This window comes from Drosophila miranda, chromosome 2, assembly GCF_003369915.1.
Source record: "Drosophila miranda strain MSH22 chromosome 2, D.miranda_PacBio2.1, whole genome shotgun sequence".
NCBI classification, from domain to species: domain Eukaryota; kingdom Metazoa; phylum Arthropoda; class Insecta; order Diptera; family Drosophilidae; genus Drosophila; species Drosophila miranda.
Window position 1 is genome coordinate 15,695,283 of NC_046675.1, and position 21,200 is coordinate 15,716,482.

At 47.1% G+C, this 21,200-nt stretch overlaps 2 protein-coding genes across 4 annotated transcripts in view; one reads left to right on the forward strand and one right to left on the reverse strand.

The window, feature by feature from the left end:
- Nucleotides 1–15,266, forward strand: part of LOC108155567 — a 42,794-nt gene extending 27,528 nt beyond the window's left edge. Inside the window, exons 2-6 of one of the 3 annotated variants that reach the window (XM_017286460.2) lie at nucleotides 168–577; nucleotides 3,943–4,280; nucleotides 5,006–5,281; nucleotides 7,772–10,698; nucleotides 13,627–15,266. In XM_017286460.2, the coding sequence (XP_017141949.1) occupies nucleotides 168–577; nucleotides 3,943–4,280; nucleotides 5,006–5,281; nucleotides 7,772–10,698; nucleotides 13,627–14,750 (5,075 nt within the window). In that variant the 3' untranslated portion in view covers nucleotides 14,751–15,266. Of the gene's footprint in view, nucleotides 1–167; nucleotides 578–3,942; nucleotides 4,281–5,005; nucleotides 5,282–7,771; nucleotides 13,242–13,626 lie in introns of those variants that run through there. The other 2 variants (XM_017286461.2, XM_017286459.2) reach the window with 2 other exon arrangements.
- On the reverse strand, nucleotides 15,122–16,541 carry LOC108155568 (WD repeat-containing protein 91). Its single transcript, XM_017286463.2, has 3 exons — nucleotides 16,198–16,541; nucleotides 15,976–16,116; nucleotides 15,122–15,915 (listed from the first exon to the last, which is right to left on the reverse strand). The coding sequence occupies exons 1-3, from the start codon at nucleotides 16,439–16,441 to the stop codon at nucleotides 15,338–15,340; spliced, it is 963 nt and encodes a 320-aa protein (XP_017141952.1). The 5' UTR covers nucleotides 16,442–16,541; the 3' UTR covers nucleotides 15,122–15,337.
- Nucleotides 16,542–21,200: the final 4,659 nt, after the last annotated feature.

Here is a 21,200-nt window from a genome sequence, read left to right on the forward strand (position 1 = left end):
ATCTGGTGGATGCCACTTTAGATCTCTCTCTCTCTCGCTTTGTAGATCGTTTCTTTGTGTATACAAATCTTTTGTGTTTGCTCGAACACCCCCTGTAATGTACTCTAGAACTCATTTCCAAGAAAATATGCGCTAATGGCTCTTCTTTTTGTGTGTTTTTTTTCCAGCTGAAAGCGACCTCCTCACCTTTGCACAGCGCAAGGAGCACTACGAGACGGACAAGTCATTCCAGCAGGCGCTCTTCACCGGCGACACGCGGCCGCTTAGCGTTCGCCAGCTGTACACGGAGGCCGGCAAGGACCGGCCCGTTGGAGCGGCCACCGCAGGAGCCCTCGCGGCTCTGGCCCAGTCCAATGCCACGGCCACGGGCACCACTCCGCCGCGTTCCATTTCCTTCAACGGGGACGGAACGACGGGGGCCTACCACAATGGTCACGATGTCCTAACGAACGGAGGCGGAGGCGGAGGCTCCGCGGAGGCGTCCGCGTCCGAGGACTATTTGATCTGCGTGTCCGACTTTGGCAATGCCAATCGCAAGCTGCGCACGCGCATCGATGCCGAGATCGAGATACGTTTGGTGAGTTTTAAACGGGTTTTCCCGGGCTGCTCCGTTAGGCGATGGCCCGTTTTCATGTACGTACATGTACAGGCACAGGTACTCGCAAAAGTTAATGCCACATGCATAAATAATATGTTTAGTGGCCGGAGCACGCATAGAGTCCGGAGACCTCGACAGACCAGACCAGGTCCCCAAACCAAAAGCAAAACCAAAACCAAAAGCAAGCCAAAACGAAACGAAGCGAACCCCATAACGACCTCATGTGTGTGGTCCCAGTGGCTGATGTTGTGGCTGTGGCTTCCTGCTATCTGCCAGCTGTGTCGCCTCTAAAAGCCATAGACCAGACTCTCCTCCATCTCTCTCTCTCTCCCGTCCGTCCGTGTGCTCCACATAGCCCCCACACACAGGAGAGCCTGCAACATCGAACGAAGAGGGACCACACATCTTGCAGCAGCTCCAGCTGCAGCTCCGCCTAATGGCCAACATCTAACGAGGAGGAGCTGCAGCTCCATCAATCGGGGGGCGGGACAGGCTAAGACTCCATCAAATCATTCGAGTTAGTTGACTCCGTTTTAATTGCTCAAGTGTCGTCCCACGCCATTATGTCTTTTCCAAGCTGGTGGAGGACAGGGATTTCCCTCCTTTCGCTTGTGGCTTAACTCTTGTGATGGCTTATAAATTGATTGGACTGGATTTGAAGAGTCTTCTTAAGGAATATTTTATGGGAGAGCGTTTCTTAGTTAAGGAGATAATGTGACTCTAGATATATGTATCTACCAGCAGCTGTGTACTCTCTAAAATTATATTCTCTTAGAGATTATGGATACAAAAGATGATTTCTCAAAGATGTGTTTCTCTAAAGGACTGACTGTTTCGTTCAGAGATTGTATGCTTGAGGGATGGTTTCTTCCAGAGATTATATCTCCAAATATTTGTGTCTAAGATAGGATTCAGAAAGGGATTCCTCATAGGTAGAATTAACAGAATGCCTACCCATAAATTAAATTTTTTGTATTTCTTCGAATCATTTTCCATGTCGAATATTTCTCCTATTTTCTCTGCAAATTTTTTGGGAGTCGTCATTTATTTATTGATTTTAGACAGTTTCCATTTGTAGCCCCACTCCATCTACATCTTAAGTATCTCCTGGAGAATCTCAACCTAAATTGTGCTCCCAAAGCCTTTTATTTTATATAAAAAACATATATATTCCTAAGAAGATATATATCTGTGTGCTTCAGTTGCTTCCAAATGAATTCCATTGTTCTTTGCTCATTCAACGTTCAAGTATCTTGCAAATTCCTTTGTTCATGGCTGAAGCCAATGCAATTTTTGAATTTATTGCCTCTATTTGAGGATTTTTCACTATAAAATATTATTTATAGACAAAAGTACATCAGAGATCGCATCTTCAGCTGAGTTTTTCTATCCAATTTATTCCGTCTTTGTTCGCTGTCGCAAATTCTTTGAGAACATATCAGAAAATTGCAGTTAATTTGAGCTAACGCGCATTTTCAATTGGCCCACTTTGTTGTTGTTGTTGTAGTCGTTGTCGTCGTCTTTGTGTCGTCTCCTGTTTATCTGCCAGGCCAGGCCATTAGATAAGCTCCAAAAGACAAACAGCCAATGGCCAATAGACGATGTCATTGGCAAAGACAGCCACTGACTCAGCCACGACGACGACAAAGACGACGACGAGGACGACAATTTGGATCGCTGTTCAATAGGTTGCCAAACTTGTTTTTGGCAAAAACAGCGCCGGTTGGGTTGTCAATCCCAGTCGCCTGTCGCCTGTCGCCAGTCCCCCAGCCCCCCATCTCTCCCTGTATCTCCTCCGTTCTGTTTCTGTCGTCTGCTGCTTAATAAAATGACTTTTAATCCTTTTCGCATTGCGTTTGACGCTAGTTGGCCGCAACGTTCCGCTCGGCCAGGCACTGCGTACTCCCCAGATAACCCAAAGAGAAAGAGAACCCGCACCCGAACCCGAACCTGGAGCCCAGACTTTCGAGACGAGACCCATTAGCGCTCTGCGGTTTATTGGTTACGGCAGCAACTATCTTCGAGATGGCAACGAAAGGCATGGAGAGGCATGGAAAGGCATTCAAAGGCATAAGGAATGGCATGGGGAGGTTGCTGTTATTGTTGTTTACTTGACGGCACTTAAATTGCATTATTATATACGGCACTCGACATTTATGTGCAAATATTTTATCGTTAAAAGTTGCCCAGCCGCCTGGGCCGCCTGGGCCGCCTGGGCCACTGGGCCCCCCATTCATCCATTGACAAGAAAGACGGAAACCCCGGGACCCTCTCGCTAAAAGAGTTTTTGGCAGACTCAAAATGCGACTCAGACTCCGATGTGGGATACCCGTAGACGTAACCGTAGCCTTAGCCTAAGCCGTAGCCGTCTTTCTTTATGGTCAGAGAGAGCCGAGCCGCTGCTGACTTTGGCCATTTGGAAATCTAGCTCAAGTGTCTTTTTATGTAGATTTTTCTGGGGGTGAGGGTTTCCCCGATTCCGCAGTCCCCACTACCCACTCCACCACTCCTCACTCCGCACATGATTTTCAATTGTTACAATTGATTCCGACAGCAGTCGAACCGAAAATCAAATGAAACGATTGCGTTTTTGTTTTTTTGTTTTCTTTAAGAGAGTAATTCACTTAGGAATTGAAAACAATTCCAATCTAGGGAATGTTTTCTATACACCCAGAGAAAAACGAAGGGGCACGTGGTGAGCCGCGGCAAAAGCCGCGACATAATTCATATTTAAAGTAAATATTTTCATATTTTAAATACATATTCATTTTAGACAAAGTTTTTCCTATTTATATTAAATATAATAACTATGGGCCATAGGATAAATTTTGATTAATTTATGCTTAAATCAAAAACCGAATATTTATGGTTGTTTTCTTTCACAGTGCCATTTTTCTTTGAGTGTATAGCTACACTGCATGGGGAAGAGTCGCAGAAAACTGTGAAAAACGAGGAAACCATTTCGTTGGGGTCCCAAACTATAGTCTGCCCTTGGCAGGGTATCCCTGGCCCACGTGTTCTTCTATTGTTTTTAATTAGATTGATTGAATTTCACTTTGAAAGCACAAAACGCGTGTTGCTGCTCTTTTTTTTGGGATGGGGCTTGGGGAGGGATTTGTAAATGGCGTGACTTGCCCCAATTTGCGGAAAGCATAAAGAATGTTTGCGCAAACACAAATGCCAGGAGGCAGACACATTTTCAGGCCTTCTGCGTGACTCCGCCGACTAATTAGGGAGCTGTCCGGCAGGACATAAAGCAACATACAATATTTTGCATGCCAAATGGACAAATTTATCAACCCTATCCCTAACCCTTTGCTTGCCCATCTGTCTCTTTCTTTCAGCCTGCTGCCATCGAGGATCTACGGAAGTGGACCTCCAGCGAGGCGCTGGGTGATGTCACCGTCACGCCCGATTGCATGCACCATGTGGACACCTCGATAAGCACCTCCATGGTCATCGGCGACAGTGGCGTCCACACGCCCGCCCTCTCTCCGTCCGTGCTGTCCGCCGATGCCGCCGACGCCCTGTACGCCCAGAACCTGAGCCAGGCGGCGGACAGCAGCTCCCACCATCATCATCATCATAATCAGGCATTGCTGCCGAACGATATCAATAAAGATGTGCCTTTGAATCATCGACTGCCTTCACCCGAGGAGCAGACCAAACAGATTGCCTTAAAGTGAGTATCCAAGGATCAAAATTTACCCATCCAAACACAAAATATTCAAAGATTAGCCTTCAATGGAAATCCTACCTTACAGTTTGCGAGCTATTGTGCTAAGCTAAAAGTTTGACATCTACCGTTTCCATATTACAGTTTCAAAAGTACTGTGTAGTGTTAATTTGTTGAACTTTAAATACACAATTTTAATAGGTTTTTATGCAAATTTCACGTGTTTGCTTTTGTTTTTCCAGCCCCAAAAAACTGTTGTTTTTCCGTCCACATTTTCCACAAAAACTGTTGTTTTTCCGTCCACATTTTCCACATTTTTTCCATCCGAGTTTCGACTGTTTCAGTCGAATGTTTGTTCAGAGAGCGCATCGCGCGTATAGCTCGGATAAAAAAGCTTAAATAAATTAATTGAATTACGTATCGTATGAATATTTACAGTGCGGTGACCGCACAATTATGCAAGTGTCGAGCCCCCCTCCCTTTGGGCCACGCCCCGTTCCGGCCATGGCTCATTTGTTAGGCTCCGAAATGGAGCAGCAGCCGCAGCCGCTGCCATCAGACGGAGCCGTGTTCATGCTCCACTGATTGGGGGCACAAAAGTGCTGTGGCTCGGGCAAACGAATTATAGTTTGGGTAACCACAAAAAGCGCACTTCAAACTGTGCCCCAACAGCAGCAGATCGATTTCCAACGGAGAACTAACCATGGCCCCCTCTTCTCCGGTTTCCACAGATACCCCGCCGAAGTGATTTCGGTGAACATTTCTGGAAAGAATTTCCAGCGGATGTGTGCGGCCCGCAAGTCCACGGCAGGATGCTTTGCCGGTGGCACCACCCCGGCGGCCTCCTCGAGCAGCGCCAGTCCCGAAAACGGACAGACGGAGGCCAACAACCTGGACGACAACGTGCAGACGGTTAGCCGGAGGTCGCGGTCCCGCAAGGTGCGCGGCAAGCGGAGGAACACGATAGCCGGCATCGACCAGAAGGAGATCCAAGACGCAGCCAATGGGTATGTATCTCTAGCTCTCTTATATATCTATCTATGGATATCCGTGTAGACGGATACCTACATATCTGTTACTTCTCTTTCAAACGCCGAGCAGTTCCTAGAACTCTCACACTGCCTATCAGAACTGTACATAAGTCCCATACTAAACATCGTATATGTGTACATATCTGAAGAATCATATCTCAGAAGAATCGTACCCATCATATCCCCCATTTATTCTCAACTGCATTTTCCTATGAGATTATTGTGAACAGCCAAATTTTTAGCTGAACAATTTGTTATGCTGTTTAGTTTTCTTTGTTTTTCTTGATTTTTCTTTCTTATGATTGTACAAAACAAAGCAGATTCCTGTGCCATTAACTACATATTATATATATATTGTTTGCCGAATTAGCCGCACAAAATGCATGAAATTATTACAAATTACGAAAATTGCTTAACAAAATTTGAATGTTGTACAAAGAAATACAAATAAAATTGTAAATAAATTGTGTTTTTAGCTTAATGTACGTGTAATTAGATACTTGCTGTTGCATTCCAAATTTCAATTGAATTTCAGCCGCATTCCTTTTACGAATTCGACAATGGAAACATTTCGAAACAATGCAACTTTGGATAAACATTTTTTGATTCAATGCAACAAAAAAAAAACAGCCTAACAAATTCAACGAAAAATATTGAATACAGATACAGAGTACCCACATGAATACGAACAGTCATATAAATCCATACACGTACATATCATGATCCATACCAGACATTCGCCCTTTTCCCGCCCCCGCCACAGCCCCCGTCATGTGGGGCACCCATGCATTCTTGGCCCGGCCACGAGCCTCGAACACCCACACACGCACTCCACGTTTGCACTCCTCTTTGGACCTATAGCTGGGATCTAGTCAGTCGTCAGTCGTCAGTCAGTCGACCCACTCTTTCAAGCTTCTCTCTCCTGCAACTCCGCTGCACGCCGCTGTCCGCCGCATCATCAGCATAAATCATGCGAGAGGCAAACTCCTCTGTAGGATTTTGCACAAGTTTTTACTTTACTTCAGACTCTCAGCCTTTCCTGTGCTTTTCAAATGCCACGGCGCACACGAAACGACACGACGCGACGCCTTTTGCTAAAAGTTTCATAAATCTTATTTTGTTTTGTTGGGCGTCTGCCCACAAAAGCCATGGACTTTTGGCTCCAAGTCCCAGCGACAGCCCAGAGACGGCGTCATTCCATTTGACTGCGTTCTATATGTGCAACATGAGAGACCCTACCCCTACACACACACACCCACACACACAGAAAGACAGACTACAAGTTTGTGTGCCACATTATGTCAATGCTGTTCAATATTGTATGCTGTGCGATCAGCAGTCGAAAAATGCTGAAACCAGCGAAAAAGTTAACGCCCCAATGGCCAGTGCTTGCCAAACTGCAAGTGCATTCATTCCGTGATTCTTTGTTACTCTCACACCGAAAAGGGGTAGTCTTCATTTATGAGATATGTTTGCAAGGCAAAGACTCAGCATTTAGGCAGAAGATAAATGTTCTTTGCATTATGCGGCACATTAATGCTGCACTCGAGTTGCGCACATAGTTAAGGGGGTTTTCTTTTGTTAGATTGATTTCCCTGCAAAGGGTATCCAAAACTTCGACCATCCCAAAAGCTGGCATTTCTTTCGTATTTGATTTTGTTTGTGCTCATTCGAGTATACATACATTGAAATTCAATGAAAATCTTTTAGCAATGACTGCACTTTGGGGCCCTACCCCGCCAGCCTCCCTCCAGCCCGATGAATCCCCTAATTCGGGCCGTTCTTGCCCCAGAATCGAAATGAGTCGAATTCTTATCTCCCTGCTCCTGCCCCCTCTCTCTCTGCCACTCGCTAGCACTTTGCATGCCACATAGATGCCTCATAGAGTGGCGGGATGGATGATCTGCTCCACTCGAAACTAAAATGTAGATGTTGTAATCGTCTCTAATAATCAACAGATGAGGCGGCGGCGGGAACAACGAGAAAATGTGAAATGAAAAATGAGAAACGAAAAATACAAATGTATTCGGGAAAATTAACCTCTGAACTGTGCCATTAATTAATTTAGATTCTAGACTCAACAATTCTAGATTCCCATCTATTCCCATGTCTGTTGTGTGTGCGTGTGCATCTGTGTCTCTAATAGATCGTTCGTCTAAAAGCAAATCTTGACTGAAAAACTTCTCACAATAATCACATTACATAGGAATATCTCTGTCTCTGCTATACTCTCTGCTATACTCGTACCATCTCTCTCCTTCTCTCTGTGTGGCTATATCCTACGAGGCTGTCTTCCATGCCCTTCCTTCCATCTTCCATATGACATCTTCCATCAATCATTACAAATATGCTAACCAAATACCAAACATATATTTTCTCTTTTATGTTCCCTCCTAACCCAACAAAAAATGTGTGTGTTCTGTTGCACAATTTATGCAAAACCCGAATTCCCACACACGTAAGCAGAAATGGAGAGTCCTCCTCGAAGCAGAATGCCTCATCGAATGCCACATCGCCGGCACCGGCTGCGGCCAGTGCGGACACGCCGGAGGGCGCCAAGAAGTCGAAGAAATTCGGACGCAGCAAGTCCAGCGACATCTTAAAAAAGGAATCTGTTGCCTTGCCCTACGACAAAGGCAAGAGCACCCTGACCCGCCTCAACTCCCTGAAGCAGTGGGGCCGCAACCGGTTCAAGTTCATGCACCGGGCGGGAGAGCTGAACGGCCTTGGGGAGAGCAGCCAGCTGGACACCAGCGGATGCAGCTCCCAGAACAGTTCCGCCGAGAAGCCGGACAGCAGCAGCCATGGATCGCCGCCGGGCCTCGGCTCCTCGAGCGTGGAGCGGGGTGGTGGCAAGTCCAAGGCCAGCGCGAAGCCCAAGCGCGACATCGACGAAGAGTGTGTGGTGCACGATCTGATCGCCCAGAAGAGTGAATCTCGGTTTTCGCACGAACGAAAACCCTCGTATTCCTCCTCGGAGAAGAGCATGAGCGTGTCGAGCAGCGGCCAGCTGAGGGGCAAGCTCCAGCTCTCCTCCACGCTGGCGGCGGCCAACGTGAAGATGCGGGAGACGGCCACGCTGAACAGACAGCGGCGGAACGGATTGCACGGCCTGGCCGGCAAGGATGAGCAGCCGCACTCTTCCAGCGGCAACTGGAGCGCCAGCTCCGAGTCGGGACGCGCCTCCATCGGCAGTGAGATCACCATGCAGCCCAAGTCTAGTGCCTCCAACACCTCGCTGAATGTGTCCAGCTTCCAGCCGTGCAACAGCAGTGGACCGCCCTCCTCAATGATGAGCCGGCGGCGATTCCTGAACACCTCCGCCTCGAGCAGCGTGACCAGCGAGGGCACAGCTACGCCGGAGCTGCAGACGGAGGCTGGTGCGTATCCCAACCATCTGGACGACGAGACCAGCTCCGCGTACAGCTGCGACACCGAGGGCTACTACACCTCTTTCCACATGGACAGCGGCCTGCGCACGCTCAAGGAGGAGGAGCCACCGATGACCCCGCTGCAGCAGAGCCTGCACACCAGCTCCTACTCCTTCGGCAGCCAGTCCAACCAGACGGTGCTCAACGCGGAGAACGAGTACGAGCTGTACGGCCGGGGTTCCACCTCGACCACGACCAGTTCGGCGGGCACTGTCTGCACCACGCTCCTGAACGGAGCCATCTCCGGGCCGGATGTGCCGGAGCGGACCAGCTCGCTGGGCAAGCACAGCTCTGGCCAGAGCCAGAGCCACAGTCAGAGCAACAGCAACAGTGCCAGCAGCAGCACCCTGGAGCGCAGCTACAGCAGCAGCACCATCGGCAGCACACTGGAACGGACGGGAACCATCAAGAGGAACGTGAAGATGGCGCCCAATGCAGAGGATGCTGCCAAGCAGGAGGATCAGCAGCAGCAGCGTTCGGCCATGCCTCTACCGGGCGGGGCAACGGAGCTGGAGTTCTCGGAGAGCTCGGATCTGGAGGGAGTGGAGCGGATCGAGCGGATCAAGCAGAAGACGGCCATCACCTCGAAGCGGATTCCCTCGATGTGCATCATCACGCCCACGACCAGCGACGATGACGAGCACCAGTCGCAGGCGGATCGAACCCTCACCAATCTCTCCGTGGACGTGGATGTGGAACAGGATGATGCCGCAGAGCCGGAACAGAGGACACCAACAAATGCGAATCCGGAGAGTAGCAAAGACCACAACCTAAACGAGCTGAAGCAGACGCCAACGAAAGCTTTGAGCGGAATGTTTGAAAAGCTCAAGGTGAAGCTTGTGCCGGGAAAAAGCTCTCCGGTTAAGCCAAAGCCTAAGCCCGCCTCCGCCAGTGCCGTCAATGACGATGAGCTTTACGACCTGGCGGGCGAGTACGTCACCATTGCGGATATCAGCAACAACAACAACAATCACAGGGCAAAGATTACGCCCTCGGGCGCTGGCTCCAGCCTCGGCATCTACTATTCCAATGACATAGTTCGTCGCGGAGCCTCGGCTTCGGCTGCTGCTACGTCCGAGTACGTGTCGCTGAACGAGCTGCCTCAGCACTTGCGTCGGCATGCAACCCATGGCTCTCCCTCTGCCCTACCGCTGCCGCTGAGCGAGAGCGGGGCCTGCGCACAGCTGCTGCTGCCCGGTGAGACGGCAGCAGCTGGCAAGGCCACCCCGCCACCCCATCCGCAGCAGCAGCGGCAGAGGCAGCAACCCACCCGGAGCGAGGGTTGCGGGGTGCCGATGTATGCGGAAATCAGCGAACTGCGCGAGGAGAAATCGCTCGTCGCCGCTCAGCAGCAGCAACAGCAGCAGCGTCGGGTGCGCACGACGGCCGAGGGCAGAGTCATCTACGATTCCGACAGCTTGAAGCGGCGCAAGGGTGCACACACCACTTTTGCACCTGGGCCCTACGTAAAGGAAACCGAAAGTGCCCTGCTCAGTGCAACGCGAGACGCCGCTACGGGCGAAAGTGCAACATCAGCAGCAGCAGCAGCAGCAGGAGAACCCGGATCTATAGAAGCAGAATCCACGGCCACATCCCCTCTGACGGCGACAACAAAGAGCGCCAAGCTATTGCTATTGAGCAGCGGCGGTATCGCTGGCAACCACCGCAAGGTGGCCAATGTGCGTCCCATAGTAGCCAAGTCGCCGCTCAGCAAGATCCCTCAGAGCAGCAGCATGGCTGCGTATCAGTCAGCGACAGTCGGCGGTGGCACCTACCAGGAGCAGAAGCAGTTGCTGGCCAACCACACGAATCCCTTCTACGAAACAATTGCAGCCGCCGCCGCCGCTGCCCCGGCAACGGGCAACATGATGCCTTCGCCCTCGGGCAAGTCCAACTCATCGACTGGCTCCACGGCCACCAATTCGTCCTCCTCTACGGCGTCGGCCCACTCCGGCGAAGAAGGTAAGCTAGTGCTCCAGCCGCCGGCAGACAGTTGCCATTTCGCTTGCCCACCCACACATACACCTACACTTACACTTAAGTCTAATCCCCAAACCGAATCCAAACCCTGTTCCTCCTCTGCTAATGTATATAACACGCTACTTTGCAACACTGCCACAACAGAAGCAGCAGCAACAGAAACAGCAACAAACATTAACAAACACTACAATTTTGGAGTCAAAAGCAAGTCAAAATCCGCATCAATGGGCACGAGCAAATCAAGCGTAGGGCAGCATCCACAGCGGCAGCAGCATCCAAAAGATTGCGGGTCGAAAGTGAGGGTTGCTGAAATGGAAACTAACCCCCGTGGGGCTGAAGATGGGGATGAAGGTGGGCAGGCGGTGGAGCAGCAGCAGCTGCCACCCCTGCTGCCGCCGAGGGCGAAAGTAAATGACAATGCGACTCCAGCCCCAACTCCACCCCCTGCCTTATCGATTGACCCAATTGCAGTGCACTTCTCCCTACCGAATGTGAATCCGAATGCGAATGCAAATGCAAATCCCGGCAAGCCTCGTGCCGCTCTCAAGCGCAACAACAGCTACAGGCTGGCCAACGATGAGCTGAAGCTGGAAATGAATAAGGAGAACCAGGGACTTCAGCTCTCTTTCGGTGCCGAGAGAGGCCCTCTCGCAGGCCCGAATTCGGGTACATTGCCCCCCATGCAGCATGCAACAAGTTCTCTTAGGCTGCGCAACCTCAGCAACCTGCCAGCCACACCGGCCAGCACCAGCGGGGAGCGCAAGATAGCCAAATCCTTTGAGCGCCTCGTCGATGAGTTCTCCCTATCCCTCACTTCCGGCAACGATTCCTCCTATTTGAAGAACAAATCGCTGGAAAACTTCGATGACTCACCAGCCCTTCTGGCCCTGGCCAATGAGTCCCAAGAAAGCGAACAAAAGCCAGACACAGACACAGCTGCACGCAACTCTGACTCCGACTCCGATTCGGAGGACGATGTGGAGGCGCTGACAGCGCCCATGCCCGCCCCCAAGTACCACAAGTCCTTTGTGGATAGCGTGCTGCTGCGGCCTTTCAAAATCATTCTGCCCCACGACGACAACGGAGTCCGTCGTCAGCGCATTTTGCAAAAGTTCGAGGTGACGGAGATCTGGTAAAAGCCTGTCCCTGGCTGTAGTTTGACCTTTTGTCAATGCCCAACCCTTTTCACACATGTCCCAGGCGCCTTCAAGGAGGACGTCTTGAGCAAACACTGCAAAATAATTGACAATCTCCGCACCACACAGCATCTTCACATGGTGGCGCTCATTAATGTTGCCTCCACTTTGCCAGCCACTAGGCTCGTGTGCGTGTTCAATTGCCTGGTGGAGTCTCGAGTCCTGTATCTTGGGGTTCAATGTCCCTGCCACTGCTGCTGTGCTCCTACGCTTGATATACTACTATCCCTTGCGGCAGTCTACAGGGGAACACCCTGATATTTTGTTTTGTAATTTATTTTCCCAATTTTGGGCCCGTTTAACCGTTTAAATAACCAACTTTTTGTTTGTGTGTGTTTTAACCATAGCGATTAAGATTAATGTTATTTGTGTTCGTTTACCCCTAAAAAATACTATATGTTTGTAACTAATTGTAATTAACATAAACCAACATGTTGTTGTACCTGTGTGTGGAATAGTTTTAGCAATAGCCGGCTCGAAAGACGCTGGACTGGTTGTCCGTCCCGCTTAATTTGTTTGTCAACATTTCCATTGCGCATTTGCGCGTGTATTTAATAAATGTCGGGCTCTCATACGAATTTTGATCACACTCCAGAACGAACCTACTCCCAGAGCATTGCAAAATCATTCCTAAAAGGCAATTACGTTCAACCAACAATCCCGTAGTGAATTCTAGGACAGCAAACAAACCAAAAGACACTGAGAATAATGGGATCCAGCATATATTTTATTCAAAAGTTTTAACATAAAAATCTTGGGTCTTCTTGTTCTTTCGATCGTTCTGTAGATCAATTATTATATCATTCAGTTACCAAAATGTAAAATAAATGATCGATTGAGAGATGATAAATAATAACTTTTCCAACACAACACATGTCTATTGTAAATTTTGTAAAGTTTTTTGCACCGTTCACGTTTTATAAGTAAGTTTTTTATGTTCTACCACGACTATGATGCTAATTTTTGTAAAACTACTCGAATTATTTATGATTTTTTATCCAAAATTTATGTAATATCAAAAGCGTGCAAAAGACTTCTATTGCATCATTTATCCCAGCATGCCAGCATGTGTGTTTGTCTATGTTAATGTAGTAGTAGTAGTTTTTTGCACACTTTCCCAGAACTAACGATAACATACTCTTGCTCCCATAAGGAGGAGGAGGTGCTCAAGTCTGTAGTACTCGTAGTTTGAAAAATTAGCTCATGGCCATAACCTTAAGTTCTCGCCTAAGTCCAAACCACATTCCACACAAAAGAACATCTAACACCCCACCGATCGTAAGTAATGTTTTTGCAACAAAAATAAATCGAAACGAAAAGAAACGAAACGAAAATTTGGCATTGAATCATTGACATTATCATGGCACCCATACCATACCCAAGGCTGATTGAGGTAAAGGATCTCCCATACTTAAACCACCGTCCATCCACCACCCCCACATGCACCTAAAGCATACAAAAGCATCCTCACATTATAGCACCCAAGCACCAGTTCACCAGATCCATGTATATACATTAATCGTACATAAAATTTGAGGGGAATACGTTCATTCGAGACTACCAGGTATGTATGGCGCCGCTTGCTTTGAATGCTTCTTCTCTAGTCGATTATCCTAACCATCCGCACTTGAAATTGCCTACTAAACCCATGATGAAATCGGCAGACTTGTGTATCCGGTGACTAATTCGCATCGAACTTATCTTTTCTCCCCAGGGTATCAACGTTTCTCTAACATCTATGAGCAAGTGCAGCCTGCACAGACCACCACACAGCCCACAGATGACTCAGCCACGCCATTCCAGCGAAGCGCACCCATCTACTGGACACTGCAGAGTCGCCGCAACCAGCAGAAAGCACAGCCTAGTGGCAACATTACCTGCCGGGATGATCTGTACGCCACGCCAATACGGCGAGCCGATCGCCTGGCCCGGGCAGCGGCCGCCACTGGAGCTACTGGCCCCTCAGTGGACAACCCAGATGGCAAAAGCAACATATCGCCAATTGTGCCAAGGACTCGCGGCGGAGCCTTCCTCACGTCCACGCCCACTCGCGGTGAGGTGGAGAAGGCAGGAGAGAATGCCCAAGTACCGCCAATGAAGCAGCCCTCGCGAAACTGGAGCGATGATGCGCCGGAGCGACTGAACACTTGCGCCGATCGTATTGGTCAGAGCAAGACGACGTTGATGGACTTCAAGAAGCTGCTGCTGGCCAAGTCAGCCAAGACGAGTCCTGTACAGCGAAAAATGTCAGCCGTGGAACTGCTGAAGAAGTCGTGCGGTCAACCATCTGGCCCAGCACCAACGACGAAGGCCAGTGGACCTGCTGCCAAAGTGGGAACTGCAGCGCCAGGAGCAGCCAAGGCCACGATTAACTCCAGTCTCAAGTTGCTCGATCTGAGCGGCTCGCCAAAGACGTTTGCCAACCGCAGGATGCTGCGCCAGGGCCAGTTCGGGTCGCCATCCAAGACCTTTGTGCCAAAGGCCCGTGGTCCTGTTAATGTGGTGGCCGCTGCATCTGCCGCACCACGAACGGACATTATGTCCACCACAATACCAGAGGCCAACAGCGAGGAGGATAACTCCAACACAAGCGGAGGATCACGTGCCAGCTCTGAGGCGGGAGAAACAGCAATCAGCCCCCCTGTTGTTACCTCCAGCTACGATCTGAAGCGCAATTTTTTCCTGCAAACCGAGCAGAACAACTTCATGCGGGGCGAGTTTAAGCACACCTTCGCTGGCAAAGGAGGCAACTCTGCAGGATCCAGTGTAGAGAGCAACAAATGTGCGAACGCTCCACTAGTGGCCCCTGCACTGCCGTCGTTTGAGACAGCGCTCTAAGAGACTTGGCGATGCAAACGGGTCTAACCCGCCTTTGCATTCGCAGGAGGCACAGAAGTAGGACCCGAAACCGCTCACCCACATACTCGCACGGGTGGATTCGGATAGATACATATTCCATAAGAAACAATCGGATAATCGAGAGACAAGCAATCCTAATCCTTAGGCTTCACCGACACTTACCCACTAGCCACACGCTGAACCTGCATTTATTGACGAAATGGAACGAGTCAAAACCGATGCTACTTTATGCAAAACTTATACATATATCAATTACCTATATACACACAATACCTTTATACAATAAACTGTATTTTTAAAATTGTGCTGCTTGTATAAACGGATATTTTATATACGAATACGAATGCAAATACGAATCGTCTATACAATACTTTATATTTATTTGTAATTTTACATTATTTATTGCAATTATGTATTACGCTACACGCATTGCTCTTTCTTTTGTACGTCTACGAGCTAAGGAGAATTGCTAATCAATAAATACATTGAAAAACACACAGAGACCAGGCAGTAATATATGAATGTTTGAATGCGTCTATCACTGATTTACTACGATTATTGCATGTCTATATCCAACTGCGGCCCACGCTGCCGGATCTGCGCTTGGTCGACTTGTCGCCGACCGAGCTGGCGGCCTGATCCTTCCGTCCCAGAACTGGAGAGCTTCCAGATCCAATATTGCGTATAAGTAGCTTGAGCCCACGAGCCTGCGCATCACTGGCCTGGCCCACACTGTTCGCCTCGGAGGCAATGATGCAGAAGTCGTCGACTATGTGACCCGGCGGACTAATATCGAAGGGCAAGATATCATTTAGGCTCTGCTGATGCCGATAAACACTGCGCCGCCGCGTGTTAGCGTCGCCGCTCAAGTTGTGCGAGCTACCGCTGACTGGCTGTTGCTGCGCCTGCTGTTGCAGCTCCTGCTGCGCTTGTAGGAGTCGAGAGCGTAGGCCAACATTGTCCTCACTGAGCCGTTGCATATGGGCCGCTTCTTGCTCGGCACGCACAAACGAGGGCTGTGGCAAGCATTGATAGACGGTCGTCAGGAAGTTGCGTAGCGACAACAGCGACGTGTCCTGCCACTGTTTGGTAAAGTAAAGAGCAAAGCTGGGCGACTCTTCTGCGTTCTTGCAGAAGGGGAAATCTGCAAACAAATAAAAAATCAAATCAAAGAATGTCAAGGGGATTCCAAATCTCAACCCACAGAACCAATCCTTCCACTCGCTCTGCTGCTGCAACTCTCCTGCCATCTTGTTGAAGAACTCTGATATCTTGTCCGACTTGTTGTTGCTGTAGGCCGTCACCAGATAGTACTTGAGCAGACTGTTCTCCAGTTTCTTTACGGCTAAAAGCATGCAATGAATCACACAAAAATGTATGTATGTTAGATTGGGAGCAATTGGCGGGTTCGCAGTGAGCTACTTACCCACGGCGTAGGTGTGGTCCAGCTTGGTGAACAGATTATTGTCCAGGTGTAGCCATAGGCTCCGTAGGGCGTGCAGGTCGTACGTTTGCACGGCATATGTAAACTGCTCCAGGATGCGCTCGGCCCGAAAGTGCTGGTCCCTCTCGGTCCGCTGCTCCAAGTCCAGCGCTTTTAAAGTGCTGGAGAAGCCTCGAAACACGAGATATTCTCTCAGCAAGTTATCGAGGAATGCCACCTGTGCCATTTAACAGTAGAAGACCGTGGATATCAAATAAAAACAATTGCAAATTTATATTGGGCAACCACGGATTGTTTTCATGAATTAGAGTGACCATGAATTTCATGAATTAGAGTGACCAGTGTCTTAGCATATTCTATACAATACCTTAAAAGTGACCGATAACGCAATCACTGTTTTCAGTTCAGCCGCTAATTTGCTATCGATATCGAGATTTCATTTGGAAGGTGATTTTGAAAATTGTGAAAATTAACAAAACAAGATTTGATGCTTTTATCTGCGGAGAAAAAAACACGAAGCAACGCTTGTAATGTATAATGACACAAGGCAAGCTAGGTTTGGGTTGCGTGGGTTTGGGTTCTGCCTGTGTTTTGGGGAGATGCTTGATCAGCAGTTTGGCCAGCTAGCTGATCCGCGCTCAAGGGGCAGATCGTGCTGCTGTACAAAAGGAATGTGAAGCATAAACAATAGTTCTTTATGTCACTGCGTTTATATACGCGCTTATATGTGAGTTTATATATATAACTTTATTAGTCAGATTATATGAACACAGTGTTCATAGTCGTTCTATGTCTGCTATATGATCGACAATTTCAAGTGTATTAGTTTGTGTATTTTGAAGTTTTCTTCTACTTTTAAAATTTTTTTTTTTTGTATATTTATTATTATGAAAAATAGTATAACATTTTCCTCCTACCTAATTCGCGTATGGCTTTGCAGGCCAAACTTCTCATCGGGCAACCCAATTATCGCTCAATGTTACATTTTTTTGTTACATACTAATTTCTTTAAGATTAGAGTCTGCTGCTGCTGCGTTTTCTTGTCTTTTCGGGGCTTCTTTGGGTTTCCCACGGATATGCAAGGGGCGGCCAACATGCCACTCGCTCTTTAATCCTGGCCCACATTGGGGCGCTGCAGCGCGCTGGTTGGGGCCGGAGCAGGTCATCGCACAGGCTGTTCGTTGGGCGCTTTTTGTAGCGCTGTCGGTATTAGCGCCAGGAGCCGGAGCCTGGCATGTCTCAATGCCGTGTATATTATAGAGTAGGCCTCCATTATCGGCCGGGCACTTCCTTTGCTGTTGTGGAAGTTCCTTTTTTGGGGGAGGCAAAGTTTTAATGGTTTTGCAAATGTTTTTTATTTAAAAGTTCGAGTGAGAGGGAGTGGAGTCTTTTCTCTTTCTTTGTTCTTGTTGCCAAGACTCTATGTAATCTATTTTGTCGTATATCACAGCCGCCTTCCAACTCGGTGGTTCGTTGGTGGCTAGGAAATTTAATAGCTTTTTCTTTTTCTTTCTGTAGTCTTATTCTTACTCCGCTGCGTCTTTTATTATTCTTCTTAACACCACTCATCCTCCACTCACTCAGTATTTAGTTTCCGTTCAGTTTACAGTGCTACGGTTTTATCGACTATCAACTGATTACTTTTCCTTTTATTTTCTTTTTTTGGTTTTCGTTTTCGTTGGTGTAGACTTTGTTGGTGCTGCCTTTGTCCGCTCACATACTTTAACTTTAGTTCTTCACTTTTAATGTTTAATTTTCACTATCGCCATACAATGACCGCAAGACAAGGTTCGTTTCGTTTGGGAGATTGAATGAGAATGTTTTTTAAAGAGCTCCGTTGAAGAAGGTCCGTTGTGTTTGAGTTCTGATAAGTGAATGTTTATTAGAATATTTTTGAGTCTTATGTTTATCGGAGAGCGAGAGTTCTCCCATGCATCTTATGAAGAGAGTACCACTGCATTAGTATTAGTGCGAGCGGTCTCTGCCTGGGTCTATGGAAATGCATGATCAGCATTAAGTGGATCATTGAAAGAGACCCTTAGCCTCAATATGAGTGCGTTTGTGTTCTGCCTGTGTTTTGGGGAATGCTTGATCAGCAGTTTGGCCAGCTAGCTGATCCGCGCTCAAGAGGCAAATCATGTTGCTGCACAAAAGGAATGTGAAACATAAACAATAGTTGTTTATGTCACTGCGTTTATATACGCTCATATATATGTACATATTTATATTTATACATATGTACATACATATGTATGTATGTGCATGCATGGGTTCACTACACCTGAAGTATTTGAACCCTTTTCATTTACCCCCCGCTGACATTTTGAGATCCGACGTATTCTTTAAGAACAACTTTCGCTCGGAAAGGAGTGCATTTAATATTTTGTTTGGTCGGCTAGCAAACCTCCAAAAAAAAAGGCACTCTAACTCTGCCGTGAGGTGAATTGTTTGAATTTTGCCGTGAGGTGAATGCCCAACTCCAGCAGACTTTCTGACCCAGGCGAAGACCACGAAAACCGTCAAGGGATATGACACCATTTTTCATCTGTCACATCGAGGTACGACCGAGATCTCAGGTTGCAGTGGATTGCCGGAATAGCAAGCGTTGGCATTCCACCGTACTATTCGCCTTGGTCGATTCTCGGTAGAAAGTTTATTTTGGTTTGAACACAATGGAATTTAAAAAGTTTTTTATTCTTATCCTTACAGATTCACTTATAGAATGGTTGGGAGTGCCGATCGAAATCCTAAATCCAGAATATTCAATTATAACGAGGGGGAACGTTGTGAGTTGCTGCGGACACCGCAACTCTACGGTTATACCCGATACTAAGTCAGTATGGCTCTCCTCCGGCAGACGCCGCTAATATTAAACGACACGACAAAGAGTGCGTGCGAGAGAGACAAAAAATCAGTCTGAGCGTGACGTCGGGCGCTGCGTAGCCACTGCAAATTGATTTGTTCCTATTGGCTATAAAAATTATCTGATCTGATCCAGATTCAGCAATCTGATAGATATGGTCATTATCTATGATTCTGCGTTTTTAGTTTTCTCGAATGTGCAATATTGTGGATGCAACAGATTTTCGTCCTTTGTGTGGGCGGAAGGGGGTGGGGCGAAATTTTGAGATACACGTTTTATAGTAAGATCTAACAGGAGTGCGGATACCAAATTTGGTTACTCTAGCCTTAATAGTCTCTGAGATTTTTGAATATCCCCAGATTTTCGTCCTTTGCGGGGGCGGAAGGGGGTGTGGCGAAATTTTGAAACAAACTCGTCTCGGTCCGATATATTAGGAGTGTGGATACCAAATTTGGTTGCTCTAGCTTTTGTAGTCTCTGAGATCTAGGCGCTAATGTTTTACTCTAAGCAAAGCCGCCTATGCTACGTGTGTGTTAGAGAGAGACAGGGCGAGAAAAAATGAAATTGTTTTCTTGATGCTGGCTATAATAATGATACGATCCAATTCAGATTCCGCAGTCTTAAAGATATGGTCATTCTCTACAATTCTACGTTTTTGGTTTTCTCATATCTTTAAAATTGTGGATGCCACAGATTTTCGTCCTTTGTGGGGGCGGAAGTGGGCGGGGCGAAGTTTTGAAATATTTTTGTAGCAGTGACATATCACAGAAGTCTGGATCCAAAACATCGTTGCTCTAGCTCTTATAGTCTTTGAGCACTAGGCGCTGAAGGGGACGGACAGACGGACAGACGGACGGACACACAGACAGACAGACAGTGCTCAATCGACTCGGCTATTGATTCTAATCAAGAATATATATACTTTATGGGGTCGGAAACGATTTCTTCTGGACGTTACACACATCCACTTTTACCACAAATCTAATATACTCATTTTGAGTATCGGGTATAAAAAGAGAAAATACTCGACGGAAATGCAAAAATTATAAATTTGTTAACGTTTTAATTTTAGGAGAATTTGCAATTAGATTTTCTAAAAATGTAATGAAACCTTATATGTTTTCTGAGGGCATTTATTTAACATTTTCCAAAATCCGACGAGTGGTAGATATCGCAAACACTTCCTTAATAAATGCATGCTGCTATATATGTAACTGCTCAGCTTCTGAAAAATGGCAGCGAGAAGCAGAAAATCGACAGGAACAAGGACAATCTTAGGAGGAGCCAACCTGTCTGGGAAATTCCAACCGATTGATCAAATATTTGTATACTTTGTGATTCAAAGAATACGGGGTTATAGTGTATTAGATTTCTGTTCGTGTTGATGAGCGCCTGGATCTCAGATATTGTAAGAGCTAGGGCAACAAAATTTTGTGTGAAGACATTGGTAATATCACACTGCTACAAGTGCTGCAAAATTTGAAAGGCAACGATTTTACTTAATAAATTATAAATTGCAGACGAAATTCACATCCCTTTCGATAGTCGATAATCTATACTTCACTTCAGCAACATGAGCTGCGGAATGGCAGCACTAGTTAGAAATTAGTTAGTCTCTGTTTTAAAGCTATCTCAACGAAATGTTTCAGCTTACAGAGACTTAGAGTAGATAAAGGAATGAGTGAATAAGTCAAAATATATCAATCTGAGAAAAAGTTGTTAGTAATGTTTCAAATCAGCTATGAAAACAGAATTTTAATATTAATTCAAGAAAAACATCGGTAAACAAGCAAAAAGTGTTCAAATGACGTACCATTTCACTTACGGTTTATTTCACGCCCCCTTACGTTTTTTTTAGATAACATCCAATAGAGAGGAGTACTTAAAAGTACAACCCGAATAAAACAACGCGTTGATGGCCGAGGGCCTAAGCTGGCTAGTAATATTAAGCCGAACATAAAAAAAATCCAGGAAAATGATTTCCGAACATGATAAATCTAGAATAATTTTAGCGCAGCTCAGGCGGAAGATATCGTGAGTTTTTTTTTGCAAGTAAAGAGGCAGTATAAGGTGGGTCTATAAGAAGAATTAAAAAAAAGTATTCTTTGGCGCGCTTTGGCTC